Source organism: Pecten maximus, chromosome 13, assembly GCF_902652985.1.
Source record: "Pecten maximus chromosome 13, xPecMax1.1, whole genome shotgun sequence".
Lineage (NCBI taxonomy): Eukaryota > Metazoa > Mollusca > Bivalvia > Pectinida > Pectinidae > Pecten > Pecten maximus.
In genome coordinates, this window is record NC_047027.1 from 3,884,205 (window position 1) to 3,906,034 (window position 21,830).

Here is a 21,830-nt window from a genome sequence, read left to right on the forward strand (position 1 = left end):
TCGCCTCTGCTGCTCTGCAAAGTTCGACAACTCTGTCTAGTTTTGGATCAGCGGAATCGCGTAGAAGACGTTCCTTTAATCGCGTGTCCCTTACACCGAATATAATTCTGTCTCTTATCATGAGATCTTTTTGTTCACCAAAATCACAGTTTTTAGCATGGTTCTTTAATGCAGTAACGAATTGATCGATAGTCTCACCTTCATGTTGGACTTTCTCCCAGAATGTGTAACGCTCCATCACGGTATTTTTACGTGGATTACAATATTCATGGAACTTGTCAATTACTGGCTTGAGTTTACTTTCATCGCCCGCAGTAAAGTTGAACGTGTTGAAGATTTCAAGACCTTCATCACCGATCGTGTGTAACAAGATGGCGACCTGGGCTGCCTCATCTTTCGTGCTGGCACCCGACGCTAATAGGTATAACTCATACTTTTGTACCCACCGTCTCCAGTTCTCGGAGAGATTGCCGTCAAAGTTGAGTGTTCCGGGAGGCTTGAAATGCTCCATTTCTCTAATGTGGCGTGAAATTCTTGAGTTTCACCCAATGTTCTGACACCATATCACATTTGCACACAACACAAACCACGTTTTTTACGGTTGACTGCACAAACTTTATTGCAGCATCCTGATTGGTCAATTTTACATAATTTTTATGGCTGCACTAAATGCGGTCAGGACTGATCCGGATTACATAATAATACATACAATAATGGGAGATAACTCCAATGAGCTTATAGCTAAGTATTATGACAATGTCAAATCAAGATGTCCTCATGTCAATATTGGGCAAGGGTTATAAATTCCAAGTTCACAAAGGTTCTCATACAATTTTAGTATGAGAAGCCATGAAATGTCCGTCCCATCTATCCATAGTTTCCGAGTGTTTCTGTGAGAATACGAGTTTGTAAAGCGGTTTGTGTAGTTTTCAAAAGATGTGGCACATTGGATATAAAATAAAATTCCGTCAGGACAATGGGGATGGACACTTTTGTAATCATTTACTCATGCATCTGGAAAAGAATCCTGTTTTGCAAAGCTCCATCACCTCCATCACATGTGAAAAATAGCACTTTCAAATTAATGTTTACTTCCAAAATAGCACCAGCCTTCCATAAAATTGAATATAACAAGTCTGCTGTGATACTTATTGTGGCAAAGGCTGTCAAAGGAAATTTCGGGTCCACAGTTATCCCTTTCACCATTAGTACCAACATGAACTTTGCAATGTCAGGGGTTTTATTCTTCACCTGCTTTTCCAGATTCTAAAGTTCATTACCAATTTTGTCAATGTCACAGTACCCTATCGGTTCCCCAGTATGCTGGTCATAAATTAAGTCTGATCTCACTTTGATTTTATCAAATAATAGACCGACAAAATCTCTGAATTGCTCCTCAGGATTCAGCATTTCCCTTTTCCTTGCTTCCATCTTAAGCATCTGATTGACATCTTTTTGGAATCCATGAGCACTTTTGGAATAATGAGAAAAATAAAAAAGGGTGCCAGCACATGGAAGTGTGATAAAACCTGAATTTCTCATCGCTTCATATGCAGCCGAAGATTTGTTTCTTAAATACAAACACCAACGGATCACCATAGGATGCCATTTCATATCCTTCAAAGACTTTTCAATTGTTCTTCCCAAAAAAGTCTGAAGACTGTTTTCATTTGGGAAAGTTCTCCGTACATCATCTTGACATGAAGCTATTAACTCGCACAGTTCCACGTTTTGACCAACATCAACCTCCACACCTGTTGGGGGTGGACAACTTTACGGTAGGCGCGACTTTTCCTCTTTACATGTTTTTCGTCTCCACAACATATGTCTCACTTTCGAACATGGTTGACACCTTGCACATAGTACCTCGAAGTGTTGAAGAATATCTTGTGTCTCCTTTAATAGCACTGAAGTCACCATCTCTATATGCTGAAGAACTAGTATCTCCGGTACTGTTGTCAATTAGACCATACTCTGAAAGCACTCATCTGGACTCCCAAAACAAACAGTATAGCTCTTAAGTTTCTCCTAAATAGCACTTATCTTAAATGGTGCATCAAACAATGTTGGAAGACCAACCCAAAAGCCATCATCTTTACACATTTTAATTATATGTACAAACAGTTTGGCACTTATATTAGTGTCAATAGTAACCGTCAACGTCTGTTGGTTGAATAAGAGTTTGATAGGGGAAAGTCACAGTACTTGAAAGATCAGCCCTTAAGCTGTTATAAAATGACAATGGACCCATGATGGTGTTATGATCTGTGGTACACCTGTCTTTCCTTCTGCGTCAGGGACTTTTTTCTGGAACAGCGCATCTTTCCTGGGAAAAATAATACTATATATAAGTTTGTTAAAAAATGTTTCACCTCCTCCTTTCTGCTAGCAGTAATAAATGCAACATCATAACAAAATATAGGTTGTAGGTTTTAAGAGGCATGATAATTTTTTTCAAAAAATATAAAATTAATGGAATCATTTCAATTAAAGATATTTTTGATCCTATGACACTGATTTTTCAGTTACTTTGGAATTCTTTCCCATTTGATAACAAGGGCCCAATGGGCCCAAATCGCTCACCTGCAATGCAGTGATCTTTTCATATATGGATCCTGCAGTTATTTGAAAGCATGCTACAGGACCAATATAATGTCTCTCTGCACTTTGGCTTTTCACTAAAAGTCATTTAAAGATTTAAGCATACTTGATCGACGTGACATTGAATGTGAGTCAGGGTCATTCATTTGAACAAACTTGGTAGCCCTTCACCCAAGCATGCTACAGACCCAATATTAACTCCATGGGACTCTTGGTTATTGAGAAGAAGTTGTTTAAAGATTTTAGCCTTTTTGACCGCTGTGACCTTGAATGGAGGTCAAGGTCATTTATTTGAACAAACTTGGTAGCCCTTTACCCCAGCATGCTACAGACCCAATATCAACTCCCTGGGACTCTTAGTTATTGAGAAGTCGTTTAAAGATTTAAGCATTTTTGACTCCTGTGACCTTGAATGAAAATCAAGGTAATTCATTTGAACAAACTTGGGAGCCCCTCACCCCAGCATGCTACAGGCCAAATATTAGGTCTCTGGGACTCTTGGTTATTGAGAAGAAGTCGTTTAAAGAGTTTAGCCTTTTTCACTCCTGTGACCTTGAATAAAGGTCAAGGTCATTCATTTGAACAAACTTGGTAGCCCTTCACCCCAGCATGCTACAGACCCAATATGAAGTCCTTTGGTCTTTTGGCTATTTAGAAGTCGTTTAATTTTTTTTAGCATATTTGACCCCTGTGACCTTGAATGAAAGTCAAGGTCATTCATTTGAACAAACTTGGTAGCCCTTCACCCCAGCATGCTACAGACCCAATATCAACTCCCTGGGACTCTTGGTTATTGAGAAGTCGTTTAAAGATTTTAGCTTTTTTGACCCCTGTGACCTTGAATGAAGGTCAACGTTATTCATTTGAACAAACTTGGTAGCCCTTCACCCCAGCATGCTACAGGCCCAATATTAGGTCTTTGGGCCTTTTGGTTATTGAGAAGTTGCTTGAATGGAAAAGTTGACGCCGGACGCCGCGCCACGGCATAAGCTCACTTGCCCTTCGGGCAGGTTGGCTAACAAATGGAAGCTACATATAAAGTATAACAAAAGATCTATGAACTTTCTGAGAAACATCAATAAAACAAAGAAAAATACAGGATGACTGCCTTTCCTATAATTTCCTATTAGCTATATCTTTGCTTTTTTCAATGATGCATTAATAATTCAAGAGAATCAAAAGATAAAGTAAGAAAAATTGATTAAAATCCGTCATATATCACATTTATAACATATAATCTTAAACTACTTACCTCGCACAGCATACATTTATCTAGAAAATCTAACAATGTAAAATGGTGTTTGCGCTATGCTGTTCGATATTTTCAATTGGCTATCAATTCTGATTTTTTGTTTTTAAATTGCAAAGGAATAAGGCACGTTAGCAAATCCCCATTCTTCTAATGATATTTTTTTCTAATGTCTTTTTCTTTCCCACGCGAATCTCTATTTCTGCCCCGGGCTGTACGTGTGATATTGGGGAAATATGTATGTCCACATATAATCAATTATCTGAAGTGCCTTTGATGTTTTTTCGTTTGGCAGGTTGTTTTAACAATTTCCATGGCTCGGAATCCAAAGTAATGTTATTTTGCATTTTTTTAAGATATGAGATATTCGTAAAACAAGGTTTTGTATGAGTATGTTTTTTGTATCTCGTAATTTTAAATTCTGAAGGACAGATAGAGCGTCGGAACAAATGATTGCCTGTCTAATGCGTTGTTCATCAATATGGTCGAGAAAATAGAGGTAAGCGGATTGAAGAGCAATGGTGATCGGTGTAGCACAAAGGTGGCCAGTGTGAGGTAAGATGATTAGTTATGCTAATTTTATTTATTGATATGTCAATTGGATCATTGCTGAACTCGTTAATACTGAGATTAATCTCATAGTGATACTCGGTACTCTAAAATAGAGATCGACCTGTAATAGAGGAGATCTAGATAGTTGATGCTATTGGCCAATTACTTCACATCTTGTCTTCAGGATGACAAGATATGGTACCGGTACACTCCTTAATTTTTTTATCAAACTTAGCTATTATTATAATAACTAGTGTATTTGCTGTACATATGTTGGTTTACATGTGCAATTCAGAAGCTTTATATACAGTAACATTGCTTCAGTTAATGTCATCAACACATATTGGTTAGATTAATATTTAAAACGTATTTGATGGTTTCCTATATGACATGATATCTTTCAATATGTTCAGGTTCTTCCCAATAGCACTATGGATGTCTCTTCAAAGGATGAGATGGATGATGAAGCCGCTGGACCATCTACACATGATGGGACATTGTCTGCAATCTTTGATGCAGATCTTTATCTAGCATGTCCCAAACAAACCTGTAATAATAAGAACCTGACAACAGTCAAACAAGGATCAACATATGTAATGCGTGATGACATACACTGACATTGCAACTGGTGTATGCGTGCATCCGTGCTTTTTGATGAAAATAACAATAGCCGTAACAGTTAGTAATGTCAGAGATTTACTAGAATCTACTGTCAATGTTTTTTTTATAGGGAACAACTAACCAATTGAAAAAACATTTTTGAAACAGCGCCTGTGTATAGAAAGTTCAGCCATGGATAAAATGTCTGACAGCCACTGATTGGCCAGTATGTTATGAAGTGATAAAATAGATATGTAGCCCGATAGGTAACTATCAATAAGAAATGTTGATATAAATTTCTACTTATTTTTACTGCGAAATTCACCTATTTTCAAAATAGATACCCTGGAGAAAATTTGAGCTGAAGGACCCAACTTTTTTTTTTTATTAGGTGTTATATCAGACCCTAAACTTTTGTTATAAACCATAATTGTCATATTGAATTCAAGAATTTGAATGAAATACTCCAAAACGTTAACACTAAAGTCTATGGGAAAACAATTGTATTGTTGGTCTCTATAATCACTCATTCTGTATATTTTACACATAAATAATGTCATAATTTTTAATAATTGATACCCGACTGATCCATTGTACAAGTGATTTGAAAAACACCAATGATGTAGTATATCTCGTGCAACAATATTTCATACATGAAAACTTCTAAAAACATTGCAAAACCATTGGCATTGATCACTAAATATTATGCTAGGGAAAGTGTATACTTATACCATAATATAATGAAGTGGTCAACATGGTTGAAGCAAGTGCTTAGTAGATGTAGTATTTGTAGTGGGTAAATCATATAAACTAACATTGCCCTGATTGAAGACTTCATTTTGTCTTGTCTTCGATTTATTATCATTTCAATAAAACGTTTTTCAACCCCACTGTGCCATTTTCGTTTTAGATTCTTTACACAAGACATGTTTTCTCTTCTTCAAAATATTGCATTCTGCAACCTATCTCCGATGACGATATGGTTTGGTGTATTTTGTTTAACGTCCTATTAACAGCTAAGGTCATTTAAGGACGGCCTCCCGTGCGTGCGACATGCATGCGTGTGTTGAGTGCGTATGTGTGTTTTGGGAGGCTGCGGTATGTTCATGTATACTCTCCTTGTGAAATGACGGACATTTTGCCGATTTATAGTGCTACCTCACTGAAACATACTGCCGAAGAAAGAAGAGAAAAGATAAGATCCCAAAATTAGTCGCCTCTTACGATCATGCAGTGGGGGCAGCAGGTACAATTCTTACGCCCTACCTGCAGGACGATAATCGAGATGATCCTGCAACAGGCAATATGAAGAATGGCGTCATCGTAGCCATCTTGTAACTTTGGTTTGGTTTATTTTGTTTAACGTCCTATTAACAGCTAAGGTCATTTAAGGACGGCCTCCCGTGCTTGCGTCATGCATGCGTGTGGTGAGTGCGTATGTGTGTTTTGGGAGGCTGCCGTATGTTCGTGTTAAGTCTCCTTGTAACAACACCAAACTTGTTACTGTTCTCAACAATGAAAAGTGTGTTATGCATTGCAAAAATTGCAATTCTAACATGACCGCAAGTCCCACCAACCACTATCTGAGGGCAACAATAATGGTCGACTTTGCAGAGGACAATCAGAGGAAAGTGGCAATTTTAACCGCAGCTACAGCAATTATTTTAAGCCAAAAATTCTGAAACGGATAATGACAACTACGACAGAGATACCCTGATGTCGAACATTATGACATTGTGCCAGTGCAAATTAAATGTGTTGTTCTGAACAACACAATCAGGGGTAATATTGTAAGTGAACTTTTGTTTCAGTTTTTCTTTCTTTACTAGTCCTTGTAGTTTATGTCTATGTCGCAAACATTATAAATCCCTTAAAATAATCACCAATCTCCTTATTGGTCTCCAGCTAGTGTGGAAAAATGAAATTCTTTTTGTCAATGTTGGCACATGCCACATCTAGTGTATGTAAGTATTTGTAAATGGTATGTATTTGTTTTAGTCCTTAGTATTGTTTTTAAGAGTTTTAAATTGCGCGCCGTTTCTCAACTGTTGAGACCGCGGCAGGGTGTGTGCGCAATAGCAACAGGTAAGCGGGAGTACAGGCGGACAGGTAAAAAACCTAGCAGTGGGTATTTGGAACGTAGCCCTGTTCGACGCCCAAACTACAGATTGGGGTAAGTATTTCCATCAAATATAACCCAATGTTTGGTTTGGTTAATTTTGTTTAACGTCCTATTAACAGCTAAGGTGACCTTAGCTGTTAACCCAATGTTACCCCATAACGTTATCAAAAGGTTGTCTGTTGTTATATTTGCCAGTTTGAGTGCCTTTGTAGTGTTTTGTAGTCGCTAAATGTTACCTAGTACTAGTGAGGCACGTGCGGTGTATTGTGTGTCGTCGGTAAATGAGCGCGAGTATCTAGTATGTTTACAAGTATGGTTTTGCTTATATGTAGTGTGGAATGTATAATGTTTAAATAGTTTATTACATAAAATATAACTGTAAAGTAAATTGTAATTACTATATTGTTGTAGCTTGATGGGCCTACACCGTAATTGATGAAACCATGATCACCACCTATTTTATGGAGGCCTAGAGCCGAGGGCCGAATAGCTGTACTGATTTATGTACTCCGAGATCCTACTCGTCCTATGAACTTGATGCCTGTTGTGTACCTTCCCTGTTTTGGAAGGATGGACCGACATAACCTGCGTGGTGTGTCTGAGCGGTGATGCACATCGCGGCACAATCGCAACTTCTCGTACAATTCCGTCAAAGCTCGGAATCATATCTCGAACGTAGGCCGGCGCAGTGATATGTTGTGAATGTCAACATTTCCTTCGCCGGATGTAACTGGTTCACTCGGTCCGAGATACTTCCGCAAAACAACATGGCTGATTTTTCCACGTGTTTGGAGTTCGCAAAAGCGAAACTGAAACTAGATTACGATCTGAAGGATAAACAGATAGATACACTCAGAAACGTGTTTATCGGGTCAGATTGCGTGTCTGTACTTCCCACGGGCTATGGGAAAAGCGTCATCTTTCAGTTGTTGCCGTTTTTGTTGCAACGGAAACGTCAACTGCAAACACCAGCGATCGTTATAGTTGTAACCCCTTTAAGCTCCATCATGGAAGATCAGGTGTACAGTTTAAGAGACAAGGGTATCAAAGCATGCTTTTTAAATATTGATGGAAAACATGCGTCTACATACACTGATGACAAAGTTAGTGATGACGATGATGACGATGATTCATGTGATATAAAGTTGCCTAAGTCTGTGTCCATGAATGACATCAAGAGAGGAAATTATAATTTGATATACGCACATCCGGAGACGTTAATCAATAGTAAGACATGTTCCTCTATTCTCCGATCTTCCGTGTACCAGGCAAACGTGGGGGCAGTTGTAATCGACGAGGTACATATGATTACAGAATGGTGAGTGAAAATCAACAAGAGCTTAAAATTCAAATTTTGTATTTAATATCGTAATGTCATCAATATAAAAATATGTAATACCTTCAGTCTGTCCATAATGGAGCTAATATGGGTTACAACTAGATCAGATCATTCTGTACACTGAGACGTAGAATAAAGGCTTATGGAGACATTAATTACATTTATTACATAACATGCCATTTGAGGTGCATTAAAGGGGTGCATTAAAAACGATGAAGCACACGTACATTAAACATGCAAATGAGCCTGGTCACTGTGGGAACAATATTGTGACGTCATATATAAATGACGTCACGCTATTGTCTCAGTAGTGAAAATGGGGCTTCCGTTAATCGTCGCTATATAGAAGAGAAGCATTGAGAATACATCAGTAAGCATGTTTTTCGAGTTATAAATAGAATCTAGCACTCATGTTTATGTCATATTGAATTTATTGAACTCGTTTAAGGTGCATTAAAGGGGTGCATTAAAAACGATGAAGCACACGTACATTTAACATGCAAATGAGCCTGGTCACTGGGAACACTATTGTGACGTCATATATAAATGACGTCACGTTATTGTACATGACGTCACGCTATTGTCTCAGTAATGAAATTGGGGCTTCCGTTAATCGTTGCTATACATGTATAGAGGAGAAGCATTGAGAATACATCAGTAAACATGTTTCTCGAGTTATATAATAAATAGAATCTAGAATTTATTGAACTCGTTTATTAATTTCATATGAAAATAATACACTTGTGCAATAAATTCAATATGACATGAACACTCGTGCTAGATCCTCTATGTAATTATCTATATCCGTGCTATCTCTTTATCTTCAGGGGAGAGAATTTCAGACCCGCTTTTAAAAAACTGGGTGAAACAACATGCATTTTCCCAGAGGCTGCACACCTGGCACTTACCGCCACAGCAACACCAAAGAAAATAAACGAACTATGTAAAATATTACAATACCAGCAGCCTCAGGTGGTCACTGTCAATCCCGACAGACCAAACATCTTTTTAAATATTGAAAAAAGGCTACCAAATCTCCACAAATTTGAAAAATTGGACAAAATAATTGAACCTATTGCCGACGGACTGAAGACTCAATTAGGAATCTTTCCTGTAACAATTGTGTATATGGAGAGCTTAGAAGCTCTCAGTTACTGTTATCAGTATATATCGTACTGCCTTCAGGAGTTACAATACAGTGGTGAACAACTTCCTGAGAACCGGATCTTCGGTCAGTACCACAAAGACTACACTGACGATATGAAAAGACACATAGTCACTGAACTTACAAAGGAAAATCCTAAAATTAGACTCGTTCTGGCCACAGTTGCATTAGGTATGGGTTTAAATGCACCGTCAATATCACAGATCATTCACTGTAGACCACCAACTACCATTGAATGCTATATGCAGGAAATCGGCCGTGCTGGGAGAAATGGTCAGCCAGCTAGTGCCCTTCTTTACTACAACAACAGTGACATTTCAAAGGCTCGAAAAGGCATGTCTGACGAAATGATAAACTATTGTAAAAATGAAACCTCATGTTCTCGTACATTTTTGGTGCAGTATTTTGGGTTTGAACAAGTGCTTTTCAACAAATCACCTGTTGAATGTTGTTCAAACTGTAAAAAGCTGATATGGGACTGAACAGCAGCTGAACACTTCAATAGATGTAACCTATACACTGTACATAGTAAGGAAAAAAACATGTACACTTATCCTATTTTAGGATGATAGTGATGAACTATAGAGCTAAACAGTAATGCTGTTAGCCTTTACTCTCTGTCCAGCTTGTTTGATCAATAGACTTTTTGGCAATTATTTTCCTCTGAAATTTTGCATCCTGACATTACAATACATATATACATTATTGTATATATAGTGTATATGCATACCATATTTATCCTGCAATAATCCCAGGGGTCCAACACCTAAACTCTTGACTCAAAGTAGGGGGTGGGCTTATTACAATACAATGAAATAGCACTTGTAAGCATTTCTACTGAAATGTATTTCACATGGGTGGGCTTATTACACGGTATGGGCTTATTGTTGGATAAATATGATGTATCTGTTATTGCGAATAATGACGTCAAAACCCTGAAATTTTACTTGTCTCCTATAAGAAAATGTTATTAAAATTGGTTGGATATTTTCTCAAATGATCACCAAAAAAACCATTTACTGAACAATCTACATTCGTGTATGACTAAAACCCGCAACAGATTGACTATTCATCATCACTGTCCTCATGGATAGCAGGCAGATCTCTTAACAACCTCTTTATAGTGTTTTTAATGATGCCTTTGAAATGACTTCTGTGAAAATCGAATGGAGAACGCTTGACTTTCTGTTGCAACTGACGTCCACCATGAATACTCCAAATATCCAATTTCTGTAGTGTTTTCAACAGAGCACTTGTGTCATCTGACCTACTACGGACCTTGTGTGTTGACTTCAGGTTCTTTACCTTTGTCTGCTCGTCAAAGGCATCACACACACTCGCTATTACTGGTGCTGCCCTGGTGACATTAACAATAGCCTTCTCGGTTTTGTTAGCACCCAGGCCACGAATAAGTTCCTTCAAATACTTGACTTCATTTTCCTTTTGAAGGTCTGCAGCCTTATTATTTCCAATACCACCGGTCGGATTTACAACAGAAGCTGCCCTTACTTTCATTGACATTTGTTGTGATAGAGTGTGTTCTGTTTTTAAGATATAGTCTATGCACTCAGTTAGATATTTCGACATAGCAGAATGACTGTAGAAAAATGGAATCATCTGCTTGAGAATGACATTGATTCTGTATATGTCTCCCTCGTGCAAAGCATCTTTCATTTGCAGAATAATAAAATACCACTGCATGAAATTCACCACATAGTTGTTGAGATCATCCTCAAGTTTCGGTGGTTTAAATGTCACGAACTTGATGGGTGCAGTCACTCCTGGTATGTTAACACGACATCCATGAAGTAGTGTGTCCACTTTGAGAGACACAATTACCTTTTTTCCTGCAACATCCAACACTACATTCACAGTACCATTGTCGGGGCGTGCCACAGTTGTGAATACTACTGGTGGCTGCGTCATGATGGATATCTGGATGTGCATCTCATCCGTGATTGGTTCCTGAAAAGTAACATGTACAGATGTATATAAATTATGTTGTTTATAGCTTAGGGCTATTCCAGAATTTGATGTGTGGTGGGGGCGGGAGGCATAATTTTGAGACCCCACCACCCATTAAATATTAAAAGTATAATAAAACTGATTTACTATTGAGAATACTACGCAGATGTAGATTTAACCCCACCACCCATTTATTTAATACTGTTGCCTCCTACCCCTCCCATACGGATATGTTTGGAACAGCCCTTAGTGGAAAAGTGCGTTGAACACTACAGAGGGTCCAGATTTAGTTTAGTACATTGGTTCAATTGTATTTTCCTTTGATGTGAGAAGTTGACATTCAAAAGTGTTTAAAATCTTTCTTTGAAGTTTGATGTAAAGTGTACATATACCTGTAGTGTACACCAAACAAAGACAAGAATGTGATCATAAATTGGTTTCATCCGTTATATGACAAACTTTAAACTAAATCTGGACTCTCTGTATATATATATATATATCCATTGTATAATATAATATATTATACATGTGTACAGTTTGGGAATGTAGAATATTCCTTCATGCTGAAACGTACAGATATTTTAAATATTATTGAAGTACATGTAGACCCTCAACTTGAAGTGTATATAGCTGTATTTAATAGCTCCAGTACCGGTATATCCAATTAAACTGTCTTTGAGTTTTAATGTTTTAAACTTTGAAAAGTTATTCTATTATAGATTGCAGAATGAGTATACATACAATGTAATATTACTGTACATTGTGCATTAGTATAGTTAGTTTGGGTTGTCAATAGTCCGCTATTTAATAAATCTGGTTTTTGTAAAGATTCATGTATGTTGATAATTCTCCCCCTTTTTTACTGTTTTTGTCGCCTTGTCCGGACTTGTGATTTTGTATTGGATTTTGGTACTTTTAATTTACCTCCAGCTCAAATGGTATGAATATCTCTGCCACAACTTCATCCATAATGTTGTTAAAAACTTCTCTCTTCTTGGCATTGATGAAGCTGCGGATCTTGTCAGGAAGGGCATGGTGCATTGGTTTCCCATCTGTGATGTTGAAATGCTTCATGATGTAGGCAATGAAATAGCTGTGGCCACATGTCAGCACAAAGTCTTCATGTGCCTGTAATGTTGATGAAACAAGATTATGAAAAACTGGAGAAAACCTGGACAATATCAGTCAACTTCTCATATGCCCTCAATCTGTGTTTGTTACATTTAAAATTTATACATTCTTGTGACTTTAAAGTCATACAAATATTATCCAGACCAAAATAATGCAAAAAAAACATTACTTGTACTATTTTTGAGTATTAAAGTGTTTGAATTGAAGTAACAGCCCATCCAAGAGAAGGAGTCCATGGGCAGATTATCTAATATTTTATAGTGTGAAATTTTGAAATCAGGACTGGTATCTTCTATTTTATACACTGGTGGTCTTGATAAAAAAAAACTTGTCAAAGGTATTCTAAACACCTGTGTGAAGTTTCATAAAATTTGAATAATTGAAGCAACAAGATCTAGAGCAATGACGAGGCAAGTGTAACAGACGGAAAGATGGGCAATTTTTCCTATAAAACCAAAATAAAATATACCGATATGTCTGTTTCATGGAATGCTTATAAAATCTTTAAGGTTGGTTGTGATTTATAAGGGCAGCCTATAGGTCAGGTAACCCTAATTGTAAACATACATTTTTGGCCTTAAAATGACAAGACAACTTACTTTGAATCGACTCTTAACTTTCCCATTTACATTGGACCGTTGAATCTGGCACTTCATATTGGCTAAGGTTCCTGCATCCCGTCCTTTAGACAAATTCAGGAATTTCTTGCACAGCTTCTGTGTAGACAATTGCGAAAAATTTAATTAAATTTTGTACTTTTAAAATATTTCATTTAAAATTTTCAATAGATTTAAACAACAGCTAGACAACAAACAAAAATCTTAACCCAATGGTGGAGTCATTTTATCATCTTCCACCTGAGAAAGAGTGGTTTGTAATTGTATGTTGTATAATATAGATTGTGCATGTATACACTTAGTCTTACTGCATTTATTACATTTATTAACAATTCATATCTATATTTACCTCCAAGAAATCTTGAAGTACATGACACATTTCCACCACCATTGGATAGAGCCTTTCAAACCTCTGCTCTGCTGTTCGTGCTCCTGCTCTCAATCCTTTAGCACCTTGTAATCGGACTCTTGTCAGCTGATCACCACCTACTGGAATCTGGAGATTATCCAATTCACCTCCTTCAAAAGATTTTAAAATAATATGAATGCAACATTTAAAAAAAATTCACAAAAACAAAAAAAAATGCATCAAGAATCATTCATATAAATAAATCCCATGTGCACACAAGAAAACAATACTTTGTTGTATCGATCCTGGGATATCATATTACCATATTTATCCTGCAATAAGCCCAGGGGGCCAAGATATAAACTTTGACTCAAAGTAGGGGGTGGGCTTATTGCAGGACAATGAAATAACATTGGTTGGGATTTCTACTGAACTGCAAAAGACATGGGTGGGCTTATTACCAGGCATGGGCTTATTGGCGGATCTTGCTTTTGTCGATTTCATGGGGTGATGAATTGAGTTGGTCTTTAAACAAATTTAATTAACTGCGGCGCATTGATACTGGCTAAACGGTGTGAAAATAGGCCACAAATTAATGCGCCAATGTTAATCTGGTCATCTTCATTGGCAAATGAGCAGGCAACAGTTGGTAGCTTCATTGAGTCCAGTTTGAAATTGAAATATTTTCAAACATACAACTGAAATTACTGTCTTTAATATGCAACATTATGTTAAATATTATATTTTTATAATTACGGTTGTCATGTCCTTGAGCAATACACTCTACCCTAATTACCAAGCTTGGGAAGGTATCATAATTTGCAGCAGATCTCCTACATATATCAAATAAGATTTCACCTACAATTTACCTGGTCGTTCAGAGGGCAGGCATTTAAGGCAACAAGGTTCCCATAAAATACTGAATTTCCAACCATAATGTCTTACCTCTGCCAGCTGCTGAATACCAGTGGTTGGTTATCTCGGTGTACTCATCCAGGATGTGAACACAGTCAGAGTATGAAATCTCGTTGTTTAGGGATACTGGAAGGAGAAATATCTCAGATTTCTTGGCCATGTCATCTTCAAGTTCGTGTGGAATGTGATCTGGTAGTATGCTGTTCATCCACTCAAATCCAGGAACAGTTACCATTTCCCTTGCCAAAAGGATTTTCAAAGTGTTTTTGAACAGGTCTTTCTCGTTGTCAGAAGGAATAAAACAAGTGACCGGCACATCACCAACTTGGGGAGTTTCTGTATTTAGTCCTTTCAATTCAACGCGATCCAAGGTAAAATCGGTAGCAAAGAAATGATAGTCCTTGTCATGATTGTTCATCCTCACATCGTTGGTGTTGACCCTGATGTCTAGATTGTCACCATTGAGCTTTCCATCATGACCATGTGCCAACTGTTCAAGGAGACCACTTTCACTTTCTTTGCCGAAACTGTCAATGATATTTCGTTTGGAATCCTCTGTTAGAGTTAGATGGACCTTGTTCAGACGTGTGAGTAACTGTAAAAAAAAATGATGAAATAATTTAAATTAAAATGTAAACAAATATCTGACAATAATAGAAATAATAAATACATTGAATTTGTCCATTGCAATTTTTTTTTTTGTAAACATTTCAATTAATGTAATAGTGGATCTGACTTGCTGTTCAGCGACAACAAGTTTCTGTTATTTAAAATCATAGTATGATCAGATGATTATTCCATCACAAACAATAATTAAATTCTAATTAATTTACATAAGCTCTGTTCTAGATCTGTTCAGTACGTACACACGTACACATACTTGTATGTATTTGACCTTTACTGTGTAGTCATTTATATTAAGCTGAGTTACATGGACTCTATGGAAAGTGTTGTAACTTATAAAATGCAATAAATTCATGATACAAACTTATTTGTACAATATAGTTGAATACACAAATACAGAGATACATTTTTACTATTTAATGGTTAGGTTTTGCAAATACAACTGTACATTTTACATGTATCTTTGTTGTGAAAAGTTTACCTCAGCGAAAAATGAAGCTTTGTATAGGGTTATAATCTGCTCCTTATATGGTTTAAATACTAAATTTTCACTTACTCAACACGGCAGGCATAGCAAATTCTGTTGTACTGACTACTGTAAAATAAAATAAAAACAAACTGAACAAAACAATTCATTAATGCAACAAAAAAGTTAGAACAGTAATAAATGTGTTAGTAGATCATGCATAAATAGAGGATCTGTCATGAGTTCCATTTATAGCGGATTTCAGATATGAGTTTATAGTTGCTGACATATTTCCCACCATATATCTGGTCAAGAATCCATTGTTAATGTGACGTCATAGCAACATGTCTATAACAAAATTTATGTACCGGTAATGGCTTTATTACACTGCATAATGGCAATTATATGACATAAATCCATGTCTATAATATTTGTAATGTATGAACTTGTCCTCAAATAAACCCTCTCCCAAATAACTAAAAGCTGATAGGGGGCTTATTTGTGAGCATTTCCTCTGTTAGTTACAGTAGATTTTGATCCATTTATAAAATATAACAATATACAGATGTACTAGTTTATACTTGCATACCGCTTCACCCTTCAAATTCAGGTTTAACAATGACACTACTGCTGACCTAAGCTAATGGGAGAGTATTACCGGATTACTTCCCCTCACAGTTGTGTTAGGGAATAAAATTGGACTTCCCTCCAGGATGGCAACCATTTCTACAATCATGGCATGCTTCTCCATAGCAGAAACAAGCAGATGTCGGTGATACAGAGGCTGTACACTGCATTGACGGTGGGGTACCATGTTGATGGAATATCAAATTGTAAGACTACATATTAATTATAATTACCGAAATTATTTTAAATAAAGGTTACCTAAATACTCTATTTTATAACTAAAACCTGTCTATAAATATAAAGGCCACCTGTTATAGCCTTTTAGGTAACCTTTAGGACATGTTCGACTATATTTCTATCACTATGCCACAGTGATGGGCCATGATTACACTGAACAGTATAATTGATTACTTGGGGTAATTTTGTGTAATCGATTCAGCAATTTTTTAAAATATTTCCTGTAATTATAATATGTAGTCTTACAATTTGACATGCCATCAAAAATGTATGTGATGGTAAATTCAATAACTCAACTTTTAAACTGTTTTTATATGTCAATTATATAACCATGTTATACCTTATTGTCTGCATGGTACCTCACTGCCAATGCAGTGTACAGCCTCTGTATCCCCGACACCTGATTGTTTCTGCTATGTAGAATCATGCCATATACTGTAGAAATGGTTGCCATCCTGGAGGGTAGTCCAATTTTACTCCCTAACGCAACTGTGAGGATTTTCAATAAATCTGGACACTGAATAGACATCTCCGCTATCACACTCTCAAAATAATGAGGTACTTTCAGGTATAATGGACTCTTCTGAAATAGCACGCTGCACCCTGGTGCACATAACTGTTCGAGTTCTCTGTCCAAGTTTTTAAGAAAACTATCATCCTTTGTACAGTCAAGGCAGTCATCAAGCACAGATCCGACGTCAAAGTCATTACTAATACCAAAAGATACAGGTGGTTTTCTATACGAGTGGTCAAACAAAAGATCATTGTCACTGCCGGGCTCACAGTTTTCTTTATCATCTTTAGGAGTAGGTTGAGTAAACTGTATTCTGCGTTTAGAACTAGATTTTCTTTCTATAGGCCTAACATCATCACTGATTTTCAACCTCTTTAACTTCTCTACAGACCTTTCTAATCTCTCTGCTACTGTCAATTTCAGAGCTGATGGTGGAGTTTTCGCACATCTTTTAAAGTCAGCTGATTTATTTAAATTAGAAACACACTCGACAGCAACTTGACGAAATTTAGAAAACTTATCAAGAAAAACGATACAAGAATCACAAATGAAAATGTTATCAAATAAAGAGCTGGGAATGTCTATAGAAATCAACTGGGATAGAACGGTATGCACATTCAAATTTCTGGCCTTGTTGTTATTGAGATTATGCAAACGCTGTTGCTCACTGGCACAGGTAACACATTTTCTAATTGTACGTACTATGTTTTTCCTTGGCGTATCCATAGCCGCATGGGCGCTGACATCTTGTTTCTTCGGTACACCTCGGTCTGACCGTTAACACCAGACGATACCGAATGCGGCCTACGTTCGAGATATGATTCCGAGCTTTGACGGAATTGTACGAGAAGTTGCGATTTATAATATAAGTTGTTCCATTTGCATATGTAGTTTATTAATCCAATACATGTTTATACACTATGTACAAAATATGACATCCTAAAGTAGTGGTCAGCCTTTCGGCCAGCGGCCGGCTTGAGTGCCAAACCCAAGACTCCCTTCCAGCTATCTGTACAGGAATTAAATACCGATTGCCAATTTCCTATATCAGACAGTTACCTAATACCTATACATGGAAACTGTAGGCCACTAATCTCTTACATAACATGTCTGGTAAATTGTATGGCAGGTGACCAGCCTTTATACATGATTAAGTAGGTATATACTTAAGCTTAGTAGCTGACACAGTCTGTCTCATAACCGGGCTAACATACTTAACTAAATTATATTTTTGAAATTATAAATAAAACTATTTTTCGGTACATTCGTCCCTCTGTAATAATTGATGGCAAATTAGATCATAATTTCGGCATCATGATTAATTAATAATATGGGTACATGGGTACATTCGTCCCTCTGTCATAAAAATAATAAGCAGTATCTAAAACTTATTGAAGACTTGCATGTACTACATTGTTAAAATGAATTATAGCAGAACAAAGCTTAATGTAGTTATTTCAGTACTTTATAAAAAAAACAAGAGGAAAAAAATACGATATGAAATATCATTCATGTGCTGTTACGAAATGAAAATATGAAAATAAAAAAAAATATATTACTTGTTGTGACGTCTACCGTACACAAAGCCAAGTCATGAATGTCGCACTCCAATTAGGCTGACACTAAAATAATTAATGAAATGAAGCTTACCAAAAGAATTCCTAGTTGAGTAATAGTATGTGTTTATATCTGGATACTATAGAAACAAAGACAAATATTGTCCCGGCATTAAAATTGCATCGGGTGTTTCTGATCCGTAGATGTAAACTGTATGTTGTGTATGCCATACGAGTACAGTAGAATAATATTAATGTGCGTAAAACCGCATCACTTTCTCTGCCTCAGACATATAAAATGGTCGAGTTTCAATAATAATTAATCCCCGTGTTAAACCACGTGGGCAAAACTCGCCATAAAATATATAAAATGATATGTAAATGTAAAAATGTAAACATTCTAAGAAATCTTATGGTAATAATGATATATCGTAACAACACAATTCATGGATAAGTCATAACATAATTTACAAAGGAATAACAAATATATAATATTGTAAATCTATCCTTGCTTTGAGTGTGAAAACCTTTGAGATAGCCATTAATGACTACAAAACAAAAAATAAGATTTTGTAAATAAGATAAATTGAATTAACTGATGCTTAAAAACTGTATCATTAGCATTATGTAGTAGCTATTATGTAGTAATAAGGTAAATCATATAAAAGGTTTACTAAAATACTGAAAACAGTAGTACGTTAACTGTAAATGAAAAGCTTGTAAAAATATTCTTTTGCTGACGAATGTAGTTATTAATACGTTCAAATTTTAACAGGTTTATCATGATCATGTTATGTAGAGCTGTATTTATATTCAATGGCGTTAGTAACCAATAATAAAACATAATATGTATATCTTACTATAAAACATTGAAGTATATATATATATTTAAGTCCCGAAACGGTAATTCGAAGTCACTAATAACACAAATCGTGAATTGTTCAAATGTAGTTGGATCCATTGGTTCCAAGATATTGAATGGCAAAGTTCAAATTAATTTTAAGAAAATAAATGTTCATCATATGTGCTGCGGCAAAGTGATGAAGTTGATGAGGGCTTGCTTCTGCTGTAAAACCAACTTTTCTAACAAGCATGATATATCTCGCACACTAAGGCTGAGAAAAATAAATACAAAATGTTCCAGAAAGTTCCTTGATATAAGTGGTTATTGATGAATTTCCGGGTATAGAAATGTTATTAAAATCTTCTTTCCTGGTCTTAGAACAGGTATTTCAAATCCGTAGTATCACACCTTGAGGATGGAATTCTGGATATGAAACAATATAGAAAACTTCTTCCTAGCGTTAATCCGCAGGTATTTCTAGTCCGTAATATTACATCGGGTATGTGGTGTGTGATGAACATCTGGATGAGGAAACATGTAGACATTTTCTTCCTGGCATTAATACTGCTTCAGGTGTTTGCCTCTCCGTAAAATATGTTGTGTACTAATATGGTAGAGTTCAATTTACAAAATACGCCCCGTGTTAAAACCACGTTAGGCAAACTCTCCATAAAAATGTTATATAAAACAGTTATGTATGAACAATGTCTCTTCTGGAAGAGGAGTATATAACAGGAACTCTGGATACAATGATGAATATACATGGAACAGCACAGCGACGGACAGTTTATTCCTGTTGACAATTAATATAAATACTTGAATAATTAGTCCTCACCAAAATTTGAGCCTGGTTTTTTGTTTCTTCTTCTTCATAGTCGGCATTTGTTTAATCTCATAAATGATCGTTGATCGTTTTCTTTGTGTCGTGATCGTATAGTGGTGATTCGTCTTGGGTCGCGGCGCCAATATAATATAAGTTGTTCCATTTGCATATGTAGTTTATTAATCCAATACATGTATATACACTATGTACAAAATATGACATCCTAAAGTAGTGGTCAGCCTTTCGGCCAGCGGCCGGCTTGAGTGCCAAACCCAAGACTCCCTTCCAGCTATCTGTACAGGAATTAAATACCGATTGCCAATTTCCTATATCAGACAGTTACCTAATACCTATACATGGAATCTGTAGGCCACTAATCTCTTACATAACATGTCTGGTAAATTGTATGGCAGGTGACCAGCCTTTATACATGATTAAGTAGGTATATACTTAAGCTTAGTAGCTGACACAGTCTGTCTCATAACCGGGCTAACATACTTAACTAAATTATATTTTTGAAATTATAAATAAAACTATTTTTCGGTACAGATTGATCGCGGCGGAGATGTGACATTGTTATTGATGACGTCACAGTTGTTGAGATATTCAACGTCTTGGGATCATCATTACAGACGTAGAGATTCTGTTCTACTATAACGTTGATTCCCTGTTGTGGTTGCTGACCATGTTCAGTACATGTATATTGAGCACTGCGTGTGTGATTTTGTTCTGCTGTATAAGACGGCACTGATTGGATCCTGAGGGACCTATGACGGAGACATTGCTGTTCATGTTCATCTGGATCCAGCTTAGCAACCTAACTGTGTGGACTCGGTGTTCAGCTGTGGTGGCCTTTGAGAGACTTGTAGGGAATAGGGTGTCTATGTTCATGTGTTTATGCTTATGTGTCTATGAATGTATCAGAGTGTTGTATGTAAGATTGTGTGATGAGCGTGTTTATAAATAAATGTTAATATACATGCTTGTACAAATTGTAAATAAATCTTGTATATATTGTAGTCTGTCTTCTCGTGCAAATATCAGCAATCACGCTCAGTGTACGTTACAATCAATAATTTCATTTGTTTTGAATAAATGTGTAACCATTTGGGTCTGCCCTGCAGGTAGGGCGTAAGAATTGTACCTGCTGCCCCCATTGCATGATCGAAAGAGGCGACTAAATTTGGGATCTTATCTTTTCTCTTCTTTCTTAACAACTTTTTGACACAAACGTAAGTTTGAGTCTATGTCAGCGCTTTTGAGGTGTAGCTGACAAAATCTACGATGCCCTCTGGCGGATACTGCCTTGGCCAATCTAACCGTTGCTTTACAGTAACTCCGTAATGCTATGCAGTAAATATTTGTAAATATCGTAAATATTCACGATAAAAAATGACATATAGTAAAGTTCAGCTATAAAAAAATTACCTTTTGTTTTGTTGACACAAACGTAGACACAAGCGTAAGTTTGAGTCTATGTCAGCGCTTTTGAGGGCTCTGGCGGATACTGCTGTTGGCCAATCTAAACGTTGCT

The 21,830-nt window shown here is 36.5% G+C and overlaps 2 protein-coding genes across 3 annotated transcripts; one reads left to right on the forward strand and one right to left on the reverse strand.

Moving 5' to 3' along the window:
• The first annotated feature begins 7,751 nt into the window (after positions 1 to 7,751).
• Positions 7,752 to 10,110, forward strand: LOC117340357 (ATP-dependent DNA helicase Q1-like). Its single transcript, XM_033902117.1, has 2 exons — positions 7,752 to 8,442; positions 9,291 to 10,110. The coding sequence occupies exons 1-2, from the start codon at positions 7,892 to 7,894 to the stop codon at positions 10,108 to 10,110; spliced, it is 1,371 nt and encodes a 456-aa protein (XP_033758008.1). The 5' UTR covers positions 7,752 to 7,891.
• LOC117340845 lies at positions 10,101 to 20,841 on the reverse strand. Of its 2 annotated transcripts, XM_033902619.1 has the most exons (7): positions 17,776 to 20,841; positions 15,786 to 15,824; positions 14,636 to 15,200; positions 13,691 to 13,860; positions 13,324 to 13,440; positions 12,518 to 12,721; positions 10,101 to 11,593 (listed from the first exon to the last, which is right to left on the reverse strand). In XM_033902619.1, exons 3-7 carry the CDS (start codon positions 15,021 to 15,023, stop codon positions 10,694 to 10,696), a joined length of 1,779 nt encoding a protein of 592 aa, XP_033758510.1. In that variant the 5' UTR covers positions 15,024 to 15,200; positions 15,786 to 15,824; positions 17,776 to 20,841; the 3' UTR covers positions 10,101 to 10,693. The 2 variants fall into 2 exon arrangements, with proteins under 2 accessions (XP_033758510.1, XP_033758509.1); XM_033902618.1 differs by lacking the exon at positions 17,776 to 20,841 and having other exon boundaries at positions 15,786 to 16,590.
• Between the last annotated feature and the right edge of the window lie 989 nt (positions 20,842 to 21,830).